The following is a 20,646-nucleotide window of genomic DNA, read 5'->3' as shown; positions in this document are numbered from 1 at the left end:
TCAGCCAATCAGGCTCTGGAGATGTTGCATGCTTACTGCCACAGCTCTACCTTGACTCTCAATAACAATAGGATAGACAACCATGCACTCTGATTCACTGTTTCCAATATAATAATAATAATAATAATAACTAGCTCTAATATAACATATTTAATCAGGGTTTATGTAAAGGACTTAAAATAACAGACATGGTTTCTTCAGATCTGAAGAGAAGTATTTTAGCTAGGAACAGATGTTGCATTTGTTCCTGGACAAAGCGTGCCTCTTTTTGTCTCAGACCAGAAATGTCCTGGGATTGCAGTGTACACATACTACCCTTCTAATCAGGGTTCAGTGAGCAGCTGAATGGACTGCCACTTTTTGCCATTGATTCGATGATGCAATTCTGCGGTAACTGTTGAGGCACACTTTGTGGTGTCCCAGGACAAACTGTTAGTACTTCTTATCCTGTCAACTCATTTAGGATTCATCTAGAGACAACGGACATGGAAGTCTGAGCAACTGCATTTTGTCCTGGGATAAATTGGCTTATTCTGGGACAAATGTGACATTTGTTTGTAGTCTTAGTGTCATAAAGGTTTGTAATTATTCTTATAAGAAAATAATATGAAAGTGCTTTCTGTTTACTCAGTTAAGAGCAACACCCCAAACAAATGAAAGAGGGAGATTGGTATTGTGATTAAATCTGGGACTTAAGATATAAGTGTTTGATTTCTGGATCTACAACAGACTTCCCCTATGACCTTCAGCAAATCATTTAAGGCCAGATCCAAATAAATGGACTTAGGTGCCCAAAGTAGTATTTAATCAGAATTTAGGGCCCGAAGTCCAAAACTATAATCCTGATCCCCCTTCCCCGCCCCAACTCAATTGGGGTTTAGAAAGAAACACTTTGCCTTTCACCTTAAGTTTCTGAGACGTTTATAGTTTTGCCTATATGCAGGCCCAGAAATGCCTCACATTTCATGGGGCTGAGCAACTAAGCCTGCCTGTACTTGGAGACTGGGGGAGGAGGGAAGGGGTTTTAATCCCCAGAGAGCCATTCTAATTAAAACGCCACAGCATCACACGTATTGAGCCCCTGCATGTTTAAAAATGGCCACAGGATAGTCTAACTAAAGCTTATTCAATGAGCTTTAGCTTAAACACCACAGCAGCCATTTTTAAATCCATGGGTTTAATAATACATGTGATGCTGTGACTATGCTAGGGCGTTCTAATTAGAATGAAGAGCAGACTTGATTAACCCGATCTGCTCCGACACGTTTTAATTAGAACACATCGGAGCATGCGTATAGACACTCTTAGTGCCTACTTCATGCCTCAGCCTGATCAGGATCCAGAAACTAGGCATTTTCTGCCCAAATCTCCAGCAGGCCAAGTTTCATGAGTGCTCTTAGAGCAGATGTAGCACACAGTGACAGAAGCAGTTCCACACAGAATGCAGTGGTGATGCTTTCTTGTAAAATAGAGGCAGATGAGGGGAGATGGGGATGACAGTGCCTCCTTTTTATGCAATATTTTAATAATTGGAGTATTTATGCAGGACAAAAAAGACTCAGGTTCAGTTCCCTCCTTTGCCTAAGGGGATTGAAGCCCACACTTTTCATATTAAAAAAGACTACCCCAATTTAGGAGACAGGTCTTCCTGAAGTGCAAGGGTGGTGGAGGGTGGGGGACACTAAACCCCTCCTGCTGAAGCTGGGCCACTGAAATGATAAGAATTCACAATTCATTGGGCTTGGAATAGAGTTCAAGAGTGAGCATGGCTTTACCTAACTGATCCAGTCTCCACTCCAAGGACTGTTCATACATTTTACTTATCACTGTTTTATCTAAAATATGCAAAATGGTCTTCAAATGAAGAATCAAAATCCAGTCTCCTCCCTCCCAGCTGAAGGTACTTCACACTAGGTTGAAAGTCATGATAGAATATGCCTATTTTAAATTCTCATGAAACAAGGATATAAGGATATTCAATGGAATAGTAAAGCAATAAAGTAGTCAGTTTCTGGCTGCCTTCAGTCCTGAAATATGAGGGATAGTGTCATGCAAATTATTTATATCTTATTACTTTTAAAAATCCTTAAAATATCCATTAAAATTTGTTTTTATATTCTTGGTCTAAATCCTATGGTGGCCATGAGTTCTATAGGTCAATTTTAAATTTGTTCCCTTTGAGTTTTGCTGATGGTTTCTTTGTTTATGTATTAGGGGAGTAAAAAGATGCACTCAGCTAACCATTTATAATCTTGTATATCTCTATCATTTCCTCTCTTATTCTTTCATTTTTAAACAGATTTATTCAAGTCTTTTCAATGTTGAAGCATAATATGGCCTTTTTGCACCTCTAATTAGTTTAATGCTTCTCTTTGGAATCCATGTATGTATGGATATTGTATATAATATGATATATATCAATATATATATCACATATGATATATATTGATATATAATATTAGAGAGCACTGACAGACATAGGGGGAAAATGTGCTTTACTGGAAGCAGCAGTGTGTTACTTCAACACAGCTCCTCAGTGTCTGTATTGATTGGGTACTTCAGTGGAGCTTTTTGGCACTTTTATCTAAAGCTGATTCAAGTGCATATTAAAGCACCTGTTGGGAAAGCCAGGTGCAACTTATGTGATGCTGCTTCTGGGCATGCTCTGGGCTCAGCATGGGAACATGTCGAGTTTAAAATAAAGCCTGGTTTTGCTTTTTCCCCCCACATCTGCAAGCAGTCATATATATTATGATATAATATTATATGATATATAATATTAATATGTTGACTTCATGCGAGGCTTAGAGGTCAACACCTCTGAAAATCTGTTTGTGTGTGTGTAAATTTAGACACTCAAAATCAGGAGACATCTACGCAGGTTTGGCTTAAGTGACCTAAGTCCATACAGTTTGTCACTTAGCACCAGAGGTGTTACATGAAGTTTCTAGACAGGATACCCTTGGCAAGTGTGGCAGGAGCAGCATCTGGGTCAGTGCTGGTACCTGAGCTGGTAGTGACTGTAGCTGCCATTTTTGAGCCCCCTCCAGGTTGGTGACTGGGGCTGATGCCCTGATCACACATTCCTAGTTACACTAGTGCTTAGCACCTTACTCCTACAGGGGGCATCTACACGAGACACTTACTGCAGAGTTGCCTAATTAGATCCACAGTAAACCATCACTGTCTACGCATGCAGAGCTATTAGGCTGAAGTAAACTAATTAACTCTGCTGTAGGTTAGTGCTGCCTGACACAAGTACTATCCAATGGTGGAGTTATTTACTCTGCCACACCCCATGTGTAGAAAGTGCCCAGGACTGGCTGGGACAGAAGGGTGGTACAATGCAAGGCTGCCTCCTGGCTACCCCCCCCACACTGTGGCAACCTTGTGTCCGTTCTGCAGCACACCGAGCCAAAGTGGAGTAGCTCTGGGCTGGCAGGCTGACCTCTGCCAGCTGGGACTGTGCCATCAATGTGCTGTGGTCTGGGACATACATGTGAACACTGCGTCCAGAAAAAATAAACTCTGGTGTGAATTATGCTGAAATTTATTACACTGCATTAATAACACTTGTAGATGCGCCCACTAAGAGCTAAAGAGTGGGTGGCTATGCATATATCTACCCTACAGCTAGCATATACATGCAGCTTGTATAGACATACACAAGCTAGCTTAAATCTAGATAGCATAGGCCCAATACCATTTTAGCTTCTGCACCTACAGATTCAATGCAGGCTGCAAGCCTGCCTGAGAAGTTCAGTAAATACTCATTGAACTTGATGGTGTCATGGCTATACTGCTATAATTATCTGAACTAGCTAAGTTAAAATTAGTTTGGGTATGTCTACGCTTACACAAACTCCCAGGTCCACCTTTGTCTGCAAATACACTAAAGAACTGTCATTTACTTTTTTTCTTCTTGAAAATGTAAATGAGTAATTTAAGGAGCCAGATTATGAAAGCAGTACCATGCATCAGGGAGTGTACTCCTGTGTCATTACCGGGTGAGCTCCTTAAGTAGAAGCCAAAATGTGCTCAAGAGGTGCAACAGTGGTGCTGAAATGCTCATCCTGTTGTAGTTTACTGCTTAATTGGGATCAAGAGACTGAAGAGTGACTTTTCTTAATAAGCAGCCCTTGTTCATACTAGCAGGAAGTATGGAAATGATATAAGCTGCTCCAATTAAGCAGAAAAAACATAATTTTCCAACATTAACATGTCTCTGTGTTAAAAAGCACCATCAAGAAATCATGATCAGAAATATTTTATTACACTTTGGATTGTTTCTTAAGGTCTTTACTCTTCAGTTATAAGCATTTCATGTCATGCCATTTCTTTTATTAAAAAATGACTAAGGCAAGAGGGCCAAAACGTATCTTGCTTGCATAGCAGGCTGCTGGGTGCAGTGGAGATAGCAGAGACTATTAGGGGCTGTTTATTTTTCCTTGATTTTTCTGCCCAGCCCAGTTTACAGCAGCATAGTGGGTACCGTAATGGAAGTTAGATGGCAAAAGGACCTATTAGACATCTACCAATGATTACAGCCAGTGCACAATGTCTTATGTTCACTTTCTGCCCTGGCACTCCTGATGCAGTACCTGCAGTGAGGGCTGTACACAACCAGCTATACCTGTTCTACTCCTAGTGATGGGCTCCAACATTCATAAAGGAAAGTTAAGAACCAGAATTTTATTCTCATTGGGGACGTCTACACGTAACCCTATAGCAACGTTGTTACTGTGCTGTGCTTTAGTACTTCTAAGAGGAAGTACTAAAACATGGTGCATTAACGGCCCATGCTGGGACATGCGTGCAGCACATAGTTAGTTTTAGCTACTATGTCACCATAGCATCATGCTAAAAAGGGGGTGTGCGCCGTTACGGTGAAGTAGCTGCTGGTCATGTGATCGCTACGTTGCCATAGCACGTTGTACAGCAACATAGCGTGTTGCTACAGCAATGTAGGGCAATGTCTAGATGTGCCCTTTGTGCCATATAAGTGGCACAAGGAACAAGAAGCTATCCAGACAACTGACCTGCACATCCAGTTTTCTGATAGAGAAAGTTTGGGGAAGTGATTATCACCTTATTGAATGTGACAAGTTCAAGGAGCAGTGTGCAAACAGCTGCATGAAACAAATATAAATGTAGAGAAAATCAATTTGAAAACAAGGAAATATCAGGTAAAAGGTCACAGCGTTGCTTTATATTATTTGAAAGAGTACACAAGAATATATCTTCTATTATGCATACTCAGCTTTTAAGGGAATCATTCAAAGCCTACAGGGGCAGACAGAAATTACATTTGTTGTGTGATGGGCCCCTTGAACTCACCCTAAAGCCATGCCCAGACAGAAGAGCACAGCTGCAGACTGCTTTGGCTGCAGCGCAGTCTCTGGATTGAAGGGGTAGAAGGCAAGGGAGGGAGGTCCCTTCTGGGTTTTTTTCAGCCCTACTGGAGGAGGGGAGGTGAATTGGAGCCCCTTGCCTTGGGGAGGGGTCTCTAATCTACCCACTTCCCCCCACACCAGTGGGGCTGAGAAAACCCCAGAAGACCTCCCTCCCCTGCCTTCTCTCCCCTCTCTTCCAGAGACAGCAACAGAGCTGGGAGAGGTGGGGTGGAGCCAGGGAAAGTCACAGCCCCTCTCCCTCAATCAGCTCCAAACTGAAGCCAATCCTTCACCCTCCCGATCCAATAGCTAACATCTGTTGGATTGAAGGGATTGGTCTAACTCATGGAGATTTCTATCAATCACTCTGAGTTAGACCAAGGAGCTGCACTTCTGTCTGTGCCCCTAGTCTCCAAGCACATGGCGACTCCAAAGTAGGACTGTTTGCTAGGCCTGAAAGTGTCCCTTTGTGGCTGTGGGATGGAAAGAGGGAAAGATCCCCTTGCAATACAACCAACTAATACTTCAGAGAATATAAATGACCATTAGTTGTGCTCTTTATGATTCTTCCTGGCTCCAAGATGTTTTTAGGTCTGATTCAAGACCCATTAGAGGAGCTGATTTTAGGGCAATAGTTGGGAATAGTGGGAATAGTTTCAAGTATTCCAATACCTTTGGATCAGGAACTTGGAAGCCCTTTTTTTGTAAAATACCACATAAAGTGTGCGTGTTTGTTTTGCAGTTATACATTGCTTCTATGTATTATTAAACCGATGTATCTTGGGGTTTACATTACCTAATGATTATTAGGGCTCTGTGAAAGTCATTATTGACTCCAAGATGAACATGGGCCGACAATGCGAGGTCACGGTCGGCAGGGCTAACCGGACCTTATTGTGCATCCACAGGTACATCTCAAGTAGGGCCAAGGAGGTGATCCTCCCCCTCTACACGACACTGGTCAGGCCACAGCTGGAGTACTGTGTCCAGTTCTGGGCATCCCACTTCAAGAGGGATGTGGACAACATTGAGAGGGTCCAGAGGAGGGCCACCCACATGATCTGGGGACAGCAGGGCAGACCCTACAATGAGAGGCTACGGGACCTGAACCTGTTCAGCCTTCACAAGAGAAGGCTGAGGGGGGACCTGGTGACTGTCTATAAACTCACTAAGGGGGACCAGAAGGGTTTGGGGGAGACCTTGTTTCCCCTAGCGCCCCCCAGGATAACAAGGAATAACGGCCACAAGTAGTTGGAGAGTAGGTTTAGATTAGACATCCATAAGAACTACTTCACAGTTAGGGTGGCTAGGATATGGAACCAACTTCCAAGGGAAGTGGTGCTGGCTTCTACCTGGGGGTCTTTAAGAAGCGGCTTGATGCCTACCTGGCTGGGGTCATTTGAGCCCAGTTTTCTTCCTGCCCAGGCAGGGGGCTGGACTTGAAGATCTACAAGGTCCCTTCTGACCCTACTTCTATGATTCTATGAAATTTCGCTACCAGTTTTGTTTCGATGCTGTTTCGACCTGTTTCGAGGTTGAAACAGCAAAATCGAAATGAAACAGATATGGTTGAAACAGCCTTGAAAAAAAATGAGGCAAGTCAAAATGTTTCGCCATTTCAACACTGTTTCAATGTTTCGCCCATAGGCTATAATGGGAAAGGTTGAAACAGCCTATAACTTTGTCATTTCTGGCCAAATTTTGATGAAGCTTGCAGAAATGGTAGCCCCTTCTGAGGGCATAAAGCATGCCAAGTTTCAAGAAGATAGAAGCAGCGGGTTCAGAGAAACTGCACCCCAAATTCTTGAGAGCCAGACTTGTGTCGTATGTATGTGTTAAGCCACGGTGGGGTCAAAAGTGCAGGCGTGCTAGCCCCTGCTGAGGTCACATAGCCTGCCATGTTTCAAGGAGACAGGTACAGGGGGTTTGGAGAAACTGCACCCCAAAATCCTGAAAGCAAAACTTGTGAAACGTGTATGTGTTAACCACAGCAGGGTCAAAACTGAAGGCTTGCTAGCCCCTGCAGAGGCCACAAATCCTGCTAAGTTTCAAGGAGATAGGTGCAGAGGTATGGGGGGAAACTGTACCTCAAGCTGTGGACAAGAAAAACTTGTGACATGGGTGACACTGTGGGTGTTAAGGCGCAGCAGGGTGAAAGCTGCAGGGCTGCTAGCCCCTGCTGCGGCCACAAAGCCTGCCAGCTGTCAAGGAGATAGGCGCAGGGGTGTTCTGGGCCCTGCACCTCTAGCTGTTGACAGGCAAAACTTGTGACATGGGTGCTTGTGCAACTGCTGCCTCTCATCAGGCAGCAGGACTGAAGATCCCCCATCACTTGTCACCAAGACCTGGGGGTAATAATTCACCACAGTAAGAACATGAGTTTGCAGTGTGATGCTGTTGCCAGCACGGTCAACAATACGCTGGCATGCATCAATTACCTAGCCCTAGATATACACTTCTGATGTGGCCTTCTCTCTTTCAGGCTGAAGAGTCCCAGGTCCCTCAGCCTTTCCTCATATGGCTTGCCATGCAAGTCTCTGATCATATAGGTAGCTCTTCTCTGGACTCTCTCAAGCTTTACCACATCCTTGTTAAGGTGTGGAGCCCAGAACTGGATGCAGTATTCCAACTGTGGTCTCACCGGTGCTGAGTAGAGCCGAGCAGAGCAGGAGAATCACTTCTTTGCAATGGTTTTGCTGGAGATACATCAATTGATACATGCCAGCATATTGTTGGCCCTGCTGGCAACAGCATCGCACTGCAGACTTATGTTCATACTGTGGTCAATTATTACCCCCAGGTCTTGGTGACAAGTGATGGGGGATTTTCAGTCCTGCTGCCTAATGATAGGCAGCAGTTGCACAAGCACCCATAACACGAATTTTGCCTGTGAGCAGCTAGGGGTGCAGGGCCCCAGAACCCCCCTGCACCTATCTCCTTGACATCTGGCAGGCTTTGTGGCCACAGCAGGGCCTAGCAGCCAGGCTTGCAGTGGTTTCCCCTGCCCTCTGCCCCAAGACAGACAGTCAGTTGCACAGGAACCCATGACACGAGTTTTGCCTGCTTGCGGCCAGAGGTGCAGGGCGACAAAACCCAGAACCCCTGTACCTATCTCCTCGACAGCTGGCAGGCTTTGTGGCCTCAGCAGCGGCTAGCAGCCCTACAGTTTTCACACTGCTGTGCCTTAATATGCACAGTGTCACCCATGTCACGAGTTTTGCTTGTCCGCAGCTTGAGATGCAGTTTCCCCAAACCCCCCTGCACTTATCTCCTTGAAACTTAGCAGGCTTTGTGGCCTCCGCAGGGGCTAGCATGACTGCAGTTTTGACCCCACTGTGGCTTAACACATACACATTTCACAAGTTTTGCTTTCAGGATTTTGGGGTGTAGTTTCTTCAAACCCCCTGCACCTATCTCCTAGAACTTGGCAGGCTTTGTGACCTCTGCTTGGGTTACCATCCCTGCAGTTTTAACCTCACTGTGGCTTAACACATACACGTGACATGAGTTTTTCTCTCAAGACTTTAGGGTGCAGTTTCTCTGAACCCCCGCACCTATCTTCTTGAAACTTGGCACATGTCATGCCAAAGGGGATACCATTCCTCCAAGTCTCATCAAAATCAGCCAGAAAAGACAAAGTTATAGCTTGTTTCGACCTTCTTTACTATATGCTATGGGAGAAACGTCGAAACAGGGTTGAAACAGCAAAACGTTTAGATGGAACGAAATGGAACAGCCATTTTGACTCGAAACAAAAGTCAAAACGAAACGCTGTTCTGTTGCAATGTTGAAACACTGGTTGAAATGGAGCACTTCTGTTTCGCACAGCCCTAATGATTATCTAATTATTTAATAATGCAGATGTTGGTACGTGAGACGTGCTGGCTGGGGATTTCCAATTAATACCAAATTATTTCATATAATATTCTTATCACCTTTTAACTCTGCCAATCCATGTCCCTTTGTGTCTGGTTTGACATGCATTTTTTTCACATATATCTTTCTATTATTTTGGAAAAGTTCCATACGACGGCTCTGGTTCGACGCTTTATCTTTTAGGCAGTATAGCATAGGAGCTAGAACACGGATAGAATGGGTATAAACTATCCATGCACCTTTTGATGCTTGAGACATTCCAGAGGGCAGTGTCCCTGCTGGAATCAGGTCAACTTTCTCAGGGAATGTTCATATTTATGGCAGTCTAGTATCATTGCCTATTCATGGCTTCACAGCCTGAAGTAGTTGTAGTAGGATGTGCTTCAGTCACTCACCATCCCATTCACACTACGCCCCTGACAAACTCCTATGGTAGCCACTGACCAAGAGGGCGGCATAAAGTTGTATATGTGCACAGGAGGGACAGAATCTATCCCAATGTTATCTTGAAGAATTCATGTGCTCTTGCTTCAGTGTAAAATATTCAAACATTTATTGGGTAACACCTGTAGTGTTTTACATTATGCACTTATTCTCATTTGCATCGTGACTTTCAACCTGTGTTCCCAACCATAATTTTCCCTTTCTAAGGAGGATTGAAACATTTTTCCTGATGTAGGAAGTAACTTTTGTGTTTTAGTCTTTAATATTACGTGTTCTCTAAAAGCTTCTATCACACTGTTTTCAAAGATCCCTTTGATACTGCAGGTCCTGCTAAATGTGTTGCTTTTCAGCCTCTTGTAGGCTAAGATCAATTGTAGTGGTAAATTTTTAGCTTGCCATGTATTGATATACTGCAGTACCTTAGCTGGATTAAAAGATGATATTCTCTATCAACACTTTCAGAGGTGGATTAAAAAGATCTCCATGCCCAGATATCACTAGATCTCTCTATTTATTTAAAAAATATGAATGAAAGATGCAGTGTTTTAGGAGTACACTGAATGGACCTATATCCTGGTAAGACTCAAATCTTTAATTCTTTTTTAAATGTCAATCCATGCCTTAAAGGAAAGTGCCATCAATAATAAAATTGTAATTTACTTCATGATAAGTCTAATTTTCAGCTCTAGGTGCAATAAAATTGGTGCACCTATAAAAATGTATTCACTAATTGCACCTGAAAGATGGGGTCTGTATGCCGGTCTTGTTTTGCCAAATAGCCCTTAACTTGCCTTCCACAAGAAAATGTTGAATAAAAAATATGTCACAAGTAGAAATACACCTTTATGTACAGTTGCAGCAGATATTGATTTGATGCTTTCATTTAGAAGCAATTATTTGAATACAAATCTTCACTTTTCCAATTATTTATTATTGCTGTTCAGTGACATTTTTGCAGTAATTGTGATGCTTCAACTTAATAAGACCAGTGTTTTATCTATAACTTTTCAACATGGAATGAAGAACCTAAAAACTCACAGATGTTGATTCTCTAATTTTCAGGAAAAGCAAACTGTTATCTATACTCAATAAATTGAAGTTTTCTTACCTGGATGATGATGTAGGCTCAGTGATCTGCCTCTGCATGCGTGCATGTTTGATTAGATGTTCTTTCAATGCATTCTGAACCTCGGCTGGAATGTCAGGTGAAGTGTGACTGATTTTTATGGCAGCCTCAAGGATTTTTGCTGAAGGTTTGCCATTTTCTTTAATCTCCTTTTTCTCATTGGTCTCAAAAACCTCAGTGGGAGCATTAGAGTTGCTCTGAGGGATATTACTGGGGTTGGAAGTCAGAGGTTTGCTTCTCCAGCATGGCCAACATAACTTCCAGAAAACAAAAAGCGAGACGACCAGCAAGGCAAGCCCACAGAAGCTGACGACCACTGCGAGCAGACTGACTGAGATGTCTGCAAAGAATCAAACATGAGGAGCTCATCAGGACAAACATGGAAAGAAAAAGACAAATGACATGTAGACATCAGTAAAGACATAGAGTCTAGACAATTGCACTGTGTAGAGCTTTGAGGTTATGGAACCCCTCGATATAAACAAATTTCACCTTTTCACTGACATCGAAGGGACTGGGATCACACCTTAAGTGAGAACAGGGAAAACCTCAATGAAGTAAAACCACACATGCATATGATTCAAAAAATTAAATTGGTGAAGATATTTTTATGAGCATACCTTGGTATAGACCGTCATATGTACCCAGTCACTGATACACAGATTTTTATGAACTTCCAAATTTTGGTTGCATGAGATGGCTACATTGGGAATTTGCCAAAAGCCTAACAGAAATACACCAAGAGGTGCCTGCTCTTGTGTTTTATATGGAGAGATGTGATCAATGGAGGCTAAAAGCCCAAGGTTGCTCAGAACAATATTGATTTTAGCACTTTGGTACCTATGGTCTGGTTATACTTCTATAGTGAAAATGACACTGGCTTTGAATCCACACCATAATATGCAGTAAGCAAGCCATGTACCAATCAGCACACTTTAGTTTCACCTGACAAAGTAGGTTATGACTTATGAAAGCTCACGCCTCTCTGAACCAGTTAGTTTCTAAGGGTGCCTACACACATGCAGCAAGGCTGATCTGATGCAATGTAATTACAGCATGTCAGAGCAGATTCGATTAATCGAATCTACTGCAGTGTGGTAATTACCGTGCTCCAACAGACTCCAGTGTCATGTGTGTCAGCATCCCCACACTGAAACATGGTGGCGGGGGCCTTTAAACTAAAGCTTGTTTGATGAGTATTAGTTAAAGCAACCCCATCAACATTTTTCAGCCCAAGGATGTCGTTACACCTGACAGTCCGGGTGCTTTAATTAGAGAGGCTCTCAGAGCCACTCTAATTAAAGCACATACCCCACCTCCCAGAGTATGTGTATAAACATCCTAAGGTGCCATCCTATCCTGCCTTTTACTGTACCGTGTAACTTTACCTGTCACAAATGTGTTAACACATCCAATAACATCATCAAAGTAAAGAGAACAGTTCACATCACTGAAGTTTGTGAAAGGACTCATATTTTAGGGATTGTTGGTAGTGTCCATTAGAGCCTTAATTAGTAGCACAATCATATGACATACTTCAGTTTGATTAATTCAGTATTATGTTATGTTATAAATATAAATAAAAACCTTTTCCTTTTGAAAAGGGCCATTCATATGTTTTAAAAATATTAAATAAATCCTGCTTAAATATCCTTTAAGCAATTGGTGCTACAGCTCATTAGAAAAAGGTTTGACAGTTATATAGCTAATATTTTGTATCCAAAGCTTCAGGCTACATACTACTAAAGTAAACCAGTGGAGAAATACATTGATCAATTTGAACACATTTTTGCTAAAGGATCATAGAAAAAATATTCCTCTAACAACATATTAGCTCTGTGAAACAGTATGTAACTATATAACTAAGGAAGCTTAGAGTTTCAGCTGAAGATTGGACCAGATCTCTTTAAATCTATAATTCCAGGGATGACATTCAGTAACAAAGAATGAGCTCAAGGCCCTCACATCTTAACAACAAAAGAAAAAACGAAACATTTAGAGTCTTGAGATTTTAAAGGCCTCAGAAAAATACAGAGTAGAGTTAAACAGAGACCAAAACAGATAAAAGCAAAAAGTTCTATATATAAAAAAAAGAAATAGAACAATTCCCAGAATTATAGATAATTAGAAAGGAGGGAAAAAAAGGGTAATTCTAAAACTTCAGGTTTTTCTTTAAGGCTAAGAATTTAGGGCTAGAGTGTATGACAATAATTTGGACTCACAGAAAGGCATCCAGTGTGGATTTGAAGCCAGCAACACACAGGGCAGTGGTTGGGGAGCTGTGACAACCTACCAGGGATCTTGGACTGCTACTTCTGTTCTAGCTCTTCCAGGTTCATCTGAAGTAAGAACTGGTAAAGCAGAAGTGGCATATCTGCCTCTATGATATAATGTAGGCAGATATGCGACCTCTGCTGCAGCTCCATCTTGGTTGGGCTCTGCATGCCTCCTGAAAACCAAGGCACATAGGGAAATTTCACCCCATGGCAGCAGTAGCCTGGAGAAAGATGTTGCTGCCACCAGGTAGGGCTGCCCCATGCATCTCTGTGTTCCTGAGCCAAACCAGGAAGAGATATAGCAGAAACAGTGTGCCTGCCTGCATAATGTAATGCCCCATTTGCCCCATATGCCTGTTTCCAGGAGACAACATTCAGGGTAGGATCTGGAAGGGCTGTGGCAAGAGCAGACACTCCTACCAAAGCTGCTTCCTAACCTGGGAAGCTTTGGCTTCTTCAACAAGGGCAGATGTTCATGGGAGGAGGACTGCTATCAAGAGATGGGATCCATCTGACAAGAATGGGGAAAAACATCTTTGGGCATTGTCTGTCTGTAAGGAGGTCTTTAAACTAGGTTTCACTAGGGATGGTGATCAAAACCCTCCAGCAGCAGAGCACATAGTCCAGAGGGGAAAGGACTTGAAGAAGCAACTCAATTCTGGGAAAAAGTCAGTGAGCTACAGGACTGCAACAAGTGGCACAGAAGGGAAGCAAGGAGGTCAAAATGCAAAATACATCTGATGTATGTGAAAAACATATACACTTGTTCTCTGGCTCAGGAGGAAGAAGACAGCAAGGCAGAATGTATTTAGGTGATGATGAAAGGTGAAAGATGTGGCACCAATATAATGGTGGGGATTTATTGCAGGCCACCTAATCAGGAAGAGGAGGTGGATGAGGCACTGATTCTTAACTTGTGTGGAGGGCAACTTTGTTTTTCATCAAGTGGAGAAGACAACTAGGAGATCATGTATCTTGGATTTTTTTCCTGACTAACAGGGAAGAACTGGTGAAAGATGAGAAGATGGTGGGTAACTTGGCAGGAAGTGATCGCAATAAAGTGGAATTCCAGATCCTGAGACAGGGAAAGCATGAGGTCAGCAAAATTAGGATGCTAGATTTCAGAAAGGCAGATTTCATCTGACTCAAGGAGATAATAGGCATGGTGTCGTGGAAGAACATATTGAAGGATAAAGGTACCCAAAAGGGCTGGGAGCTTCTAAGGGGCACAGTATTGGAACAACAAGACGAGGTTGTATAAGTATGCTGGCCAGAAGAGAAAGACCAAGGAAGTTATGGGTCCTCTGTTAACAAGCCAGGGGGAACTCCTAACTGAAGATGTAAAGAGGGTGGAGCTATTCAACAGCCACTTTGCCTCAGTCTTCACAAAAAAAATTAAGCTGTGGTCAGACACCTAAAAGGGATAATCTGGATAAGGAAGGGGGCAATCTGAGGGAGAAGATAACAAAAGAGAGCTTTGGCTGGGTCTGAATGAAATCAAGTCTGCAGGGCCAGATGAGCTTCATCCCAGGGTCCTGAAAGGAACCAGCAGAGCAGATCTTGGAGCCCTTGTCAATGATCTTCATGAAGTTGTGGGAGATGGGCCAGGTACCAGAGGTTTAGAAAAGGGCCAATGTAGTGCCTCTCTTTAAAGAAGGCAAGAAGTAGGACCCAGGGAACTACAGACTGGTTAGCCTCACCTCAAAACCTGGGATCTTACTGGAGCATATCCTAAGAAAGGCCACATGCAAGCATTTACAAGAAAGAAAGGTTGATTGCATGCAGCCAGAATGGATTTATGAAAAACAAACCATGTCAAACAAACCTGATGTCTTTCCTTGACAAAGTAACTATTTGCGTGGATGAAGAGAATGCTGTGGATACATTATATCTGGACTTCAGCAAGGCTTTTGACAAGGTTCCACAAAACTTTCTCATAAACAAACTGGAAAAACGTGGACTGGACAAAACTGATATAAGGTAGATAGCAAACTGGCTCAATACCTGCAAGCAAAGGACAGATTGACAAGTTAGGCTAGAGCTACCAGGATGAACTTCAGTGTGGACAATGGGTGACATCTGGCTAGATACAGCATATGGAAAAAGACTTGGAAGTCTTGGTAGACCACAGACTCTATATGCAGTGAGATGCAGCCACACAAAAGGTGAGTGCAGTTTCGGGATGCACCGATAAAAGCATTAGGTGCAAGACATGGGAAATGGTAGCGCATCTCTACTCAGCACCGGTTAGGAATCATCTGGAGTACTGTATGTAGTTCTGGGCTCCACATTTTAAAAAGGAAGTGGAGAAGTTAGAGAAAGTCCAGAGGTGGGCAACAAAGAAGATCAAGGGCTTGGAAAGCAAGTCATACAAGGAGAGGCTGAAGGAGCTAGGTATGTTCAATTTGCAGAAAAAGAGCTTAAGAAGGCAATGTTATAGAAGTCTTCAAATACTTGAAGGTCAACCATTCAAGAAGAAGGAAAGCACCCTTTCTCCCTCGTGGCAGAGAGGAGGATGTGGACCAATGGCCTGAAGTTGCAGAAAAGAGTCTACTTCTCTTTTCTCTATGGGTGCTTGTATACTATCTTCCTAAATTGAAATGGTGGGTTTTTGAAAAACAACTGTTTCCACCATTTCAATTTAGGGAGAACTAAACCGAACTAAACCCCAATCATGTGTAGACAAGGGTTAGGGGGACTGTTCCTTAGAGCTAAGCTGTCTTTCCCACGATGGGCCGGGGGGGGGGGCGGGAAGGGGCAGCTGCTGGCTAGCCAAGTGGTCCCTGAGCTGTGGGGGACCCCGGTGTTTTCCTCTGCAGCAGCGGCGCTCCCCAGGCAGCACCCACCTGCTGGCACCCGGCCCAGGTGGTCCTGGGGGGCGCTGCAGCTGTGGAGGGAAGTACTGGTCCCTGCACAGCTCAAGCAGGCAGACAGGCTCCAGGAGAAGAAAAAAGAAAAAAAAGGTAAGGCTGCTGTCTGCTGTTTCCCCCCCTTCAGTCAAGTCTGCCTGTACCAGCTGCCACCAGGTCACACTGAGCTGTGCAGGGCCTGATGCTTCCTTCCACAGCTGCGGTGCCCCTGGCACCACCCAGGCCGGGTGCCAGCAGGCAGGTGCCACCTGGGGGATATTGCCACTGTGGAGAGAAGCACCTGGGTCCCCCATAGCTCAGGAACTGCTTGGCCCACAAGCAGCTTGCCTCTCCCAACCCCCACTGCAGGAGAGGCAGGTAAGCTCCAGCATCCATGCATCATCCCTGCCACCTTCCCGCTGCCTGGGACCACCTGGGAATGGCTGGCTTGCCCCTGGGGCAGAGTGGCAAGGCAGCAGGAGGGCAGTTGGGTGTGCTGGTGGTGGAAGAAGGTGGTGGGGACAGTGCACGGGGCGCTGGAAGCCCGCCAAGCCTGGGCTTCTCCGAGCACGTCGGCTTCCGGAGCCCCAGGCACTGTTGCACTTTGTTAGGTAGCAAACTAAAATACCTCAGAGGGGTTTTATCTTGCTATGTTACAAAGTCATTTAAAGTGGAATACACCGCTGAGTGTGCAAACAACAATGCCATCAAGGCAGAATATGCCACCAAACGTGTAAACAGCAATGCCATTAAAATGGTACAAAATGGCATTTCAGCTATTTTAAAGGTCAATTTTGTTGCGTGTACAAACACCCTATGATTCTATGACCCTATGACTGTGAAAAGACACTGCAGTAAAAACAGAATTTTCCGTTTAAAAATATTGAAATATGATGTTCTAACAATTTGAAAACATTAAAAAGGTGCTTAAAATGAGAAATACATTGAAACTGATGCTTTCCTGCACACAGTTTCAATTTCAATGAACTGACATTTTTGGAAACAAAGACATTTAATCAAAACCATCTCTAAGTTTTTTACTGTAAGGCATTTTTCACAACCTCAGACAAATTGTATGACTTTTCTCTTTATTCTCTGCAATTCTTTAACATCCTTGAATGGCATATTGGTGTTGGTCTCATCAATGCTGCAAATAGTAGTAACGACAGTAGCATTACTTAGTGTTTGGTGGCTGTGTCTACATGAGACGCTGGCTGCGCAGTTGTTATCGTGCAGTCTCTTAGTACTTTTTAATACTTGTTTATATTTATACTAGAGTTACTGCTTAGTTGTGCTGAGGAACGGCTGTTTCATGACACTGACTGTGCAGTAGCTTTGTGTCATACTTCCTGCCACATAATGCCACTGTGCAGTGAGTGTCTTGTTTAGACATGGCCTGTTTCCAAAAAAAATCCTGCTCCTATTCAATCAAAAGTATTTGTCCTTTTTACTATAGCATCACAACAGCAGCTCATGCTCAGTTCTTTGCTTGCTATTGACCCCTACCTCCTTTTTAGAGGCACTGCTTTCCAAGATACCACCCTCCATTCTGTGGGATGGCCTATTCTTTTTTCCTAGAGGCATAATCTTCCATTTGGCTGTATGACAATAAATTTTGCTTGAATGGGTCAAATTTATCAAGTAATCCAGGTGTATCTGTATGATTGCTTGGTCATTACATATTTACTCAACCAACCTTTGTGTTTTCCACAATTTTTATTACCAATGCTTTTATATTTACTTCAATATCAGCACTTAAAATGCTGAATAATGCCAGGCCTGTTATTAATCCCTGCAAAAATAGGCTAGAAATAACCCATTTGCTGATGATTTCCCACTGATAACTTAGATAGGCGGCCTTCATTGACAACACAGAAATGGTACTCTCTGTAGGAATTTGAAAAAAAAATCTATTTGGAAAGATTAATTAAGTCACCAGTAGAAATTTTAAAAGTATTCATATAATTGTACAACTCTTATCCCTTTAAGGTTGTGGGAAAAAGCCCTCACAGCTGAGTTATAGATTTCCGCCATATTTTCTAATGAATTAGGTGGTCTGTGAAGAAGAATGCTGTTTAAATCCAGGTTCTTATAATCATATGGTGCTATTCTCTTTAGTTCCAACACATTTCAATTTTAAATATCTTTTTAAAAATTTAAACATCTATTTTTTTAATTTAAATATCTCTAATTCTAACATTATTGGAGAAAATATGTACAGTTACACCAACTTCACATAAGATACTGTGCTAAGGTGCTATGCTTAGCAGAATCAGTTCATTCCAAAAGTATACTTATTTCATTATCTGTACTGCAATTATTGCCATAAAGCAATAATTATGCCATAGAAGAAAAAGCAGACTACAGAGATAGTATTGTTTCATTTCCTCAACTCAGATGGTCACTCAGTTGAACAATTATTAAAATTGCTTTGCTGCTTTACTCAGCTTGAATTCATCCAAGCCCATCTGTGGAACAATATTAAAATTGAGCTTTCCAAATCCTTAATGAATTAGACTGGAAATGTCACTTATAATGCATTTTTCACAGAAAGTTTGATTTGATAAGTAAAATATCAGGAGACAGTTCTCCAAACAACAGTTTCTTCACATGACTGTCCAGGAAGTTTAGATGAATCTGTCAAAAGACTGCATTTTCTATACATAAGAAGGATACAAAGGCTTAAAGCTAGGGACACATTTGAGGTCTGTATAATTCAGGGTATGCATTTTGACAGACTGCCCTCATTTACTCTGGCATTAAGAATGCTTTCTCTGAGAGGTCCCTCTCCCTGCTTCATTCATCTGTTTATCTACCACAGAATCCATTCATGATGGCCCAGGATAGAGCATCACTTCTCAATACCTTGATGAGCAACATGGATTATCCCTACATTCCTGGTCTTAGGCTGTGAGGTACTATGATTATGAGAGAAATCCCAGCTCCACTGAAATCATTGGCCAAAATTTCACTCGTGGTACTTTTTTGTGGAGAATATTATAATTTTCTGTACGTTCATTTTTAGGGTCCTAATTAGATTTTATGACCGAAGGAAAATGTTGTTTTTCAGATAAGTTTTCAGTCTAAAATTACTACTTCGCACTGTTGTAAATTTAGATTGGTTTGTATTTCTCATTTCAGTTTGTCACATCTATTTTTGGAAGTCCTTGAGTTGTATTTACTTCAGGTTCTTCTCCTTACGGTGCCAGGCTTTCACTGCTATAAGCATCCTTGACAATGCAGCCACTATAAGAAGGTCTGTGTTAGCTATTATTTCACTTTAAATAAATATTCCAGAAATTTCAAAATCATTTTCTGTGTTTTGTGTAGTGCTTTGGGTCATGGTTTCTGTTATAATGGCTTCCAACAATTTATGCTCCATAACAACTCCAAATGATTCTGCTTATGAGGCCACTCACAGAGACACATTGCTAGTATTTCCATAGTCCTTTTTTAGTTTGAGTGTAGTCTTACTGTGTTTTAATCCAGTGATTTTAAAACTATGTCCCATACCACCCTGAGTTCCATGAGAGGTCATCAGTGGTTCAGCAAAGGGATTGGGAGTAATGTGGGCTGGGAGGTGATGTGCCACCATTGTCAGGCTGGGTTCCCTGGCTTGGCATCAGCTCACAGGACAGATGCAGGGGTTCATGGCAGAAGAAGTGATAGGAGAGGTTCCGTAACTTTAGGAAGTTTGAAAGCCACTGTTTTAGTGCTTTGGAAGCATAGTCCATTGAATGGTTAGCATGCAGAAAAATATTTTACAGCCCATGAATGTGCACTGCTGGAGACTGTAGGAGGCCTTGTTATTCTCCAAACATCTCAACTTCAGTGTTTCTGTAACTTTATTTAAATGCCTAAATTGTTTCTCTTGCCAGTCACCCATGTGCCATTCAGTTTTGTCCATAGGCAGCATTCATAGTAGAACACTAAATTATTTATGTACTTATTAGATTTATACACCACCTTCCTCTAAAGAGACTCAGTGTGGCTTACAATAAAACCTGGATCCATTATAAACAAAAATACAATTATTAAAATAGAATAATATGTAAAATTATGACAAATTGGGGTGAACGTACTCAGCAGAACCTCTGTAAGACCATCCCATTCTTCCAATTTGTGCAATTGTCAATTAGATTATATGTCATCAAGTGTATTTCCTGCACAATTAATCTCATTCTTTCATCTGACCTTTTTTGCTGTTCAATTTTTCTTCCTTTTGGTAATCTGCAGAACATTACACAGTTGTGGCATTGATCATTTTTACTTGAAATCAGAAGATTGCCAAGTACTATCTCTACTTCATCCAGCTCTCCATGTAGATTGGAGACAATATGCCTTAGTATACCTCAGGAAATGGAAGTTTTGCTTTTTCCTTATTAAGCTAGACTTGTCAAAACACTACACTCACATGCCAAACTGTAATTATTCTTGTATTTAAAAGTCTAAACAAGACCTCCTCATGTTGTTGTGGAGTTACATTCATATTCAATGACCTTACTCCAATATTTTTAATTCATCCAAAGCTTTAACTTACTTATTTTTATTCAAATAGCCATACTGCTCAGTCTGTTGGTATCTGAATCCTCAGTAATAGCTGTTTTCACCATTTGCTAAAGTTCACCGTTACTTATTCTCTTAGTTTTATACTGAAAAGCCACTAATCACTAAGGGTGCCT

The 20,646-nt window shown here is 42.2% G+C and overlaps 1 protein-coding gene across 1 annotated transcript in view; it reads right to left on the bottom strand.

Annotated features, from left to right (window-relative positions):
• SYT10 (synaptotagmin 10) overlaps window positions 1-20,646 on the bottom strand; it is a 61,045-nt gene that overhangs the window by 27,787 nt on the left and 12,612 nt on the right. Inside the window, exon 2 of the mRNA XM_006273627.3 lies at window positions 10,822-11,179. Coding sequence (XP_006273689.1) covers window positions 10,822-11,179 — 358 coding nt within the window. The remainder of the gene's footprint in view (window positions 1-10,821; window positions 11,180-20,646) is intronic.

This window comes from Alligator mississippiensis, chromosome 4, assembly GCF_030867095.1.
Source record: "Alligator mississippiensis isolate rAllMis1 chromosome 4, rAllMis1, whole genome shotgun sequence".
In the NCBI taxonomy this organism is placed as follows: domain Eukaryota; kingdom Metazoa; phylum Chordata; order Crocodylia; family Alligatoridae; genus Alligator; species Alligator mississippiensis.
This window is presented reverse-complemented; position numbering and strand designations above follow the sequence as displayed.